This window comes from Silene latifolia, chromosome 10 (assembly GCF_048544455.1).
Source record: "Silene latifolia isolate original U9 population chromosome 10, ASM4854445v1, whole genome shotgun sequence".
Taxonomy (NCBI): Eukaryota; Viridiplantae; Streptophyta; class Magnoliopsida; order Caryophyllales; family Caryophyllaceae; genus Silene; species Silene latifolia.
In genome coordinates this window covers 101,234,932-101,242,521 of record NC_133535.1, presented here as the reverse complement: position 1 = coordinate 101,242,521, position 7,590 = coordinate 101,234,932, and the positions used below count along the sequence as shown (strand labels likewise).

At 37.2% G+C, this 7,590-nt stretch overlaps 1 protein-coding gene across 2 annotated transcripts; it reads left to right on the top strand.

The window, feature by feature from the left end:
- Nucleotides 1-468: 468 nt before the first annotated feature.
- LOC141605776 (fumarylacetoacetase-like) lies at nt 469-6,251 on the top strand. Of its 2 annotated transcripts, none has more exons than XR_012526475.1 (5): nt 469-713; nt 1,820-1,867; nt 2,176-3,327; nt 5,555-5,630; nt 5,799-6,251. XR_012526475.1 is itself a non-coding variant. In XM_074424666.1 (5 exons), exons 2-5 carry the CDS (start codon nt 3,143-3,145, stop codon nt 5,886-5,888), a joined length of 276 nt encoding a protein of 91 aa, XP_074280767.1. In that variant the 5' UTR covers nt 472-713; nt 2,176-3,142; the 3' UTR covers nt 5,889-6,251. The 2 variants fall into 2 exon arrangements, 1 of the variants encoding a protein (XP_074280767.1); XM_074424666.1 differs by lacking the exon at nt 1,820-1,867 and having other exon boundaries at nt 472-713; nt 2,176-3,177; nt 3,253-3,327.
- Nucleotides 6,252-7,590: the final 1,339 nt, after the last annotated feature.

Here is a 7,590-nt window from a genome sequence, read left to right as displayed (position 1 = left end):
ATGGTTTCATGTGTATGTAGAGGATCTGTGAGAAGGGGGTAGAGGAAGGAAAATGGAAGCCTAAAGGACGTGATGACATTCTTGCTAGGGCAATCGGCAAAGCAGAGCATCCAGGTTGTGTGAGAGGGGTATCGACGCATGTTGGTATCACTAAATATTTTGGGAAAACTACTCGAAGTGGTGATGATTCCAAGAAGGTAATCTATAAATACTGTATTTCAACTAACGTAATTTATAACTATATATGCTGACATTAATTTCTACTACAAAGCTACAGAAAATAGCCAGGTTGACGGTGAGAATGTTGGAAACTGGGGAAAAGCCATCAGAAAAAGAGTTGGATATGGTTCAAGAAGTCATCAAGGAAGCAGAGGAGGAGGAGGAAAAAGAGGTAATAATATTTATGTCTTATATATATATATATATATATATATGTATATATATATATAGGGGCGGGTTCAGGTACGAACTTGACTTCAATACGAACTGTACGAACTCAGCAATTAAAGTCATCCTCAAGCGCGTTTTCTTATTTCTCTACCCAGCGAAAACAATTCTGACTCCCGCCCAACACAACCCCACCATGAACACTGAACTTCGCCTTGCCTCCCACCACTTCCACTGCAACCGCCACTTCCTCTGCCGCTTCTACCACCTATATTCTCGTCGATAACCCTTTCCAATTACGGATTTCAGTCTATTATAGCAAAAAGGTTAGCTTCAATTCTTATTTTAATCTTTGAAGATTTGTTTGGTATTCTGAATCTAATCAATGGTAAAGATTTAAGAAGTAGTTTTATGGGGAAACATAAGATTATAATCAAAAAAATTGATCTTTAGGTGAATTTTAATTAAAAATTAGGGTTTATAAAAAATTGATCTTTAGGTGTGAACAAAATTGGAATTTGGCCTTATGTTCATTGATTGATTATTGTGTGTTGGTGATATGGTCAATATAGATAGATAGAGTTTGGAGTCGTGTATGTGCGATGGATATTTTTGTGAGTCATAGATGATTTCATTATTTTGTTACTGATTACTTTTTTAATTGTTCACTTAATTTGACATTTGATTTCTATTCTGATAATTTATGCTGGCAATATGGTGAATATAGATTAGTAGAGCGTGGAAATGTCCATGTGCGATTGATTTTATTAATTAATCGCTTAATTTGGCCTTTGTTTGCTACTTGATTATTTTGAACTGATTAGTTTTTTTACTGTCTGCTAGTTTGGTCATTTTTACTTATTTGATGATTCGTATTGATAATATGTAGATGGTTAAAGTGAGGAAAACGGGAGTAGCAATACACTTGTGTATCCAGTAGTAATATCATGTGTATCGGGTAGGAATACCATGTGTATCTGGTAGAAATATCAACTCCCATGATTATGTATTGAAAAAAGCTTGTTTTTTTCCAACAAATGGAGCAAAGAAACCATAAAAATGCAAACCCCATTGCTAGAAACACTGCTAATGAACAACCTGCACCCACATTCCAATAACATTAATTAAAATTAATTAATTAACTAATTAAATAAATACCCAATTAATAAAAATTAATTTTAGAAAGTGGGTTACTTGGAGTGGATGATAAGGAAGCTGCCATCCATAAATAAGTAAAGGTCTTGCACATGAATTAGACCATGAAAGCATTTGGTGGAAGAGGAGTTTAGACATCAGTTAACTTTCCCTGCATTTTATTTTATAAGTTGCTGAATATCCATCCAATGATAACTGGGTTTGAATGACAATATCCTAAGATGTTTCATGTAGCCAAAGAAAGCATGAAATAAGTTATAACTGGGTTATGTCACAGATGATGTCGCTGCTACAGGTTCAAGTGGCTGTCGGAGCTCGTTGTGGGGTTAGTTCCGTGATTGTGGTGCTGCAGTAGGTGTGGTGTTGGTGGCCAGTTTAGTAGTCGTAGTTGATCTTTAGATCGTGGATACACGAAAAAACCAATCCGGATACACATGGTATTACTACTGGATACACAAATTAATATCATGTGTATCGGGTAGGAATACCATGTGTATCTGGTAGAAATAGCATGTGTATCCGATGGTAATACCATGTGTACCTATTGTATCTGGTACTTTTTAAGACGTCTTCCATGGTTTATTTTCCAACTTGCTATATGTTAACCCGTTTATCTGTCTTTGTGAATGCTAGATAAATGTAAAGTGCAAATACGAAGGCAACTATGTATTCTTCCTCTTGGGCCTTGGCTTGTCGACGATGCGGAATAGTAAAGGTGACCTCCATGCTTATTCAAAACCTATTCGAACTAGAAAAAGATACATGTGCCCTACTGAAAACTGTTCTAGCTTTCAATATATAAGCACAAAGTTTTGCACCTTTCATAACCTATTCAAACTGTTCTAGCTTTCAACTGTTCTAGCTTTCAATAAAAACTGACTGCAATTTCTTTATGAACTTTTGTATAGCTTATTTGTAAGTTCTAGTCCTCCTTGTATATTTTGACTTCCAAAAAGCGCTCTATCTCAATCGGAAAACACCTTTCATAATACTCTGCTCCTCCAAAAGCGTACTGATATAGATTTTTCACTAATCACTACATATTGGCATACTGGCATGTACTCTATACAACAAAGTTAACTGCATTCACTGTACAGTTCATATAGACTGAAAAAAATCTACAATTAGCTAAATGCGCAAAAATTCAGGTATAATCTTTGTCCCCATCAAGTCCAATTTTTAACTCTTCAAGCTTGAGAGTTTCTGGGAATTCCAATGGGTAGTTCATGCTTTCACGGACAGCCTACAACAGAAAGGAGAAATCTAACAGCAGAAATACATGAAGATACTTAAACAGACAGCCTTAGTTGCCCATAGAAGATATGTTACCTCCACAGACATTTAAAACTCGAGCCTCTTAAGACCACTGATATATCCACTATTTAAGAAACAACTTGGTACAAAAGTTCTGCAGAACACCTCATCAACTGACAATTCTAAAAGTTTAGGAACATGATCCAAATGCTAACTATTTTCTGGCCCAGTATACTTGAGTGAGATAAGGCTTGATGCTGAGATCTTGAGATCAATATGGCTTTAGCTTATGCATTATTGCTAGGTTTATTGTGACCTTGTGAAAAGCAGTAGACGACCGACAATCATGGATTATTCTCAATACCCTATCAATCCCAACTGGTATGCTGTTTTTCTCGTATCCTTAGAGAAATAATGTTGACTGGATTATTCTCTGAGAACGTAAAACTATTTCAGGTTTCATCTTCATATTGCATATCATGGGAGTGCATCATCTGTGGTCATCTCAGGAACTGATATAGTGAGACCAAGGTTAGTAGCTTTTACATTATAGTTTTACTATTCGCCTTCGTGATAAACAATGATCGCTAAAATGATGTATTGCTAATGTAAACAAATGTATTTAAGAACTTCCCGCCATAATGTAGTTGTTGATTTTTCTTTTCTTACCGTAGAAGAAACATCAAGCATGGTTAACCGGGAATTTGTGCGTAGAATACAAAAGAGTGAAGTTAGAAAGGCGTTAAGGAAGATGGGGTCAAAGAAAGCAGAGGGACCGGATGGTATACCCATAGAAGTTTGGAGGTGCTTCGGGGAGAAAGGGATTGAATGGGTAACCATGCTCTTCAACAAGATTTGGAGGAGCAACAAGATGCCATCGGCTTGGAGGAAAAGCACTCTTGTCCCTTTGTACAAGAACAAAGGTGATGTCCAAGAGTGTTCCAATTATCGGGGAATTAAACTTATGAGTCATACAATGAAGTTATGGGAGCGGGTAATCGAGCAAAGGCTTAGGAGATATGTAGACATCTCGGAAAACCAATTTGGATTTATGCCCGGGAGATCGACTATGGATGCGATTTTTATCATGAGACAGTTGATGGAATACCATCGGGACAAGAAGAAGGATTTGCATATGGTTTTTATTGACTTGGAAAAGGCATATGATAGGGTACCAAGAGAAGTACTTTGGTGGGCTTTGGCGAGAAAGGGTGTGTCGCGAAAATATATTGACCTCATAAAGGACATGTATGAGGGGGCTAGTGCAAGTGTTCGCACTAATGTTGGGAGAACGGAAGAATTTCCTATTACCATCGGGGTGCATCAAGGTTCCGCACTTAGTCCTTTTCTCTTTGCTATAGTTATGGATGAGTTGACAAGGGATATTCGGGACGACATCCCTTGGTGTATGATGTTTCTTGATGATATTGTGTTGACCACGATGAGACAAAAGAGGGGTGGAGAGAAAGTTGGAATTGTGGAGGCAGACTTTAGAGACTCGTGGGTTCAGTGAGCGGGAGTAAGACCGAGTATTTGAGGTGTCGTTCACTAAGGTGGCGGGGTTGAGATCGACGAGAGGCGGGGAGTATTATTTTCGATGGGAATGTTGTTGAGGGTTCGGATTTCTTCGGATATCTAGGATCTATTATTCAAAAAGATGGGGAGTTAGACGGAGATGTGGCTCACGGAATTAAAGCGGGATGGTTGAAATGGAAAAGTGCTTGGGGTTTCTATGCGATAAAGATATGCCCCAAAGATTAAAGGGAAAATTTTATCGCACGGCAATTAGGCTTGCCCTACTTTACGACTCGAGTGTTGGGCGTGAAACATTGTCACATTCAAAAGATGAGTGTGGCGGAGATGCGCATGTTGAGGTGGATGTGCGGACATACGAGGAAAGATCGGTTAAGGAATGAGGTGATTAGGGAAAAGGTTAAAGTGGCGCCAATAGAGGACAAGATGATGGAAAACCGACTAAGATGGTTTGGCCATGTGAGAAGGAGACCTATGGACGCCTTTTGGTTAGGGAGGCCGGAAACTTGGAGAACGAGAAAAAGGTCCCTAGAGGCGAGAGGAAGACCGAGGCAGGACATGGTTGAGAGTGATAGAGCACGATATGAGAGTTACGGGGCTTGAGGAGAGTATGGTGACGGAGAGGGCACAATGGAGGAAAGGATACATGTGGTTTTTTAGTATTTGATGTTTTTTTGTGATTTAGTGTTTTTATTTATTTATTTAATTTAAAGAAATTAATTTATTTATTTTTCTCTCCTTTATTACACACTTTTTCAACAACCACTTTCTTATAGATTTTACCTGGTTCATTCCGGATCCTTAACTCTATTTCGGTTTTTAAAAATCGTTTTAATCTTTTCTCTCAATTTAAATTTTAAGTTTTTATAAAAGAAAGACGGAATTCGATTTTAAAACCCCTAAGTTCACCTTGACTTTCCATTACATTTTCGTTCTCCCTTTTGTTTTTTATCTTCCCTTTTTTATTCGCATTTTGAGGCGTGCGTTCACCCATGGACGGTTCGAAAGGATGATTCATGTCAGCCGACCCCAAATCATTTTGGGATTAAGGCTCTGATGTTGTTGTTGTTGTACCGTAGAAGAAACAAATGATGACTGAGCTCCTAATTTCCTACTAAAGTCATAGTCTCTGATACCTTAATGGAATATCTTGCATTTCTGTCATTTTGTGCTTTATTTACTTCTCATTGTGGTTAATTCAGTAAAGCGGTTTGTCTTTTTCTAGGGGACAAGCACCGCCAGCTGAGAAATCTTCACCGTACTTTGGCCGCTCGAGGAAATTGGACTTTGACCTAGAAATGGTATAACTATGCTACCTTTCGCACATATCTTTATGCTATAATGCCAACAAAATGCAACTTCAAGTTTATAAGTTGTTTTAACCTATCATTTTTTATGCATAAGTATATGTAGACTGTATTCTTTCGGCTCACAAGCTTTACAAGTAAGGTTTGTCTGTTAACATTCAGGCAGCTATCCCAGGAAATGATCTCGGAACACCCATTGATGTCAATAATGCATCTGATCACATATTTGGACTTGTTTTGATGAATGACTGAAGTGGTACTTCTTTATAATCTTGGTACTATCCTCAAACGAGGGGGACAGGATGGGGAATGAGATCAAACGAGGGGGACAGGACGAGGAATGAGATCAAACAAGGGGGACAAATATCCTCAAGTAGATTTATGTATCTAGCAGGTTAAAAGAGCGTATTTAGCTAACTAGAGGTATGTATGTAATAATGTAAAGGAGTGTATTTAGCTAGCTAAATGTATGTATCCAGAAATTTTAGGAAGAGTACCTAGCTACCTTGAGGTATGTATCTACCAACTTAAACAAGTGTATCTAACTTGCTAAAAGTTTGTATCTTGTTAAAGATGTGAATTGGAGCTGTAAAAAAACTAATTTCTTTGATAAAATGGTTATTGAATTTGAAAAGAATGGCAATAAAAAGAACTAATTTCTTTGATAAAATGATTTCGAAAAACAATTCTAACTACATGAATACAAGAATTATGATCATTTTTTTATATAAAATGGTGATATTTTTCTCGTTTTAAATTAAAACCTTCTTAAAAAAACTTATTAATGCATACTAGTAGTGTATCAAGCAAGGTAAAGACATGTATCTAACAATCTAAAGGTGGTAATGTATCTAACAATTTAAATGTGTGTATCTAGCTTGCCAGAGATGTGCATCTAGAAAGGTAAAAGAGTGTATCTAGAAAGGTAAACAAGTGTATCTACCTTGCCACAGACGTGTATCTAGCAAGGTGAAGAGGTGTATCTACCTTGCAAGTGAAGGTCAGCCAACAATTGTGTTTTGGATACTTCAAAACGTTACTTTTACGTTGTTCTTATCCTATTTTACAAGTAGGAGCATAATATACTCTCGGTAGACGGTATATATATTTTGGGAAATAAAATAAAAGTAATTAATTTCACTTTTACTTGAACTTTAATATATACTCTTTCATTTAAAAAAGAATAAAATAAAGACGTGGATCAAAGACCAAATTCTTTGTAGTATTTGCTTGCAAAGACCTTCGGGATCATCTACCGAAATTTAAACCAGACAAACGAGAAAAAACATCATATTTCTTCCAGAGCAGATAATTAAACTTGGTATTGATTTTTAGACTACCCCCTATCAGGACAAAAACATTCACGGGACAGAGAACTTCTCGCATCAAACTGGACGCTGAGAATTGAATTGTTCGAGCATATTATAAGCCAAGCAATCTTGAGCTTTTGGCTCTCTATTGAGCAAAACAACATTAATCATAATGGGAATCTAAACTTAAATTTACTACTACATATGTTAAAACTTGTCCTGCAACCAAAAAAAAAGGCGTCCCTAGGAGACCCTCAATCTAACCCAAAAATCGTCATTTAACATGCTTTGTTCTTTCAATCACAGATGAACAAGATCAGATAAAAACTCTGCCATAACCAAAATACACTTCCCTTGTCTATAATTAGATCATACTGTGATGACCTTTGCATCTGATTTCCTTGGAACTCAACACTAAACAAAGAGCCACTACTTCGGAACACCCTACAAGTCACTATCAGCCTGACTTAATAGTATCATATGCAGCTAGACTTGTTCATTGACTGACCCATCCATTGGACTTGGATACACATGTATCCGGTAGTAATACCATACGTATCTGGTAGTAATACTTTGTGCATCCGTACTCGTATTTTGTGTATCCACCAAACCCACCGCCACACCACTGACATCACAACCCATCG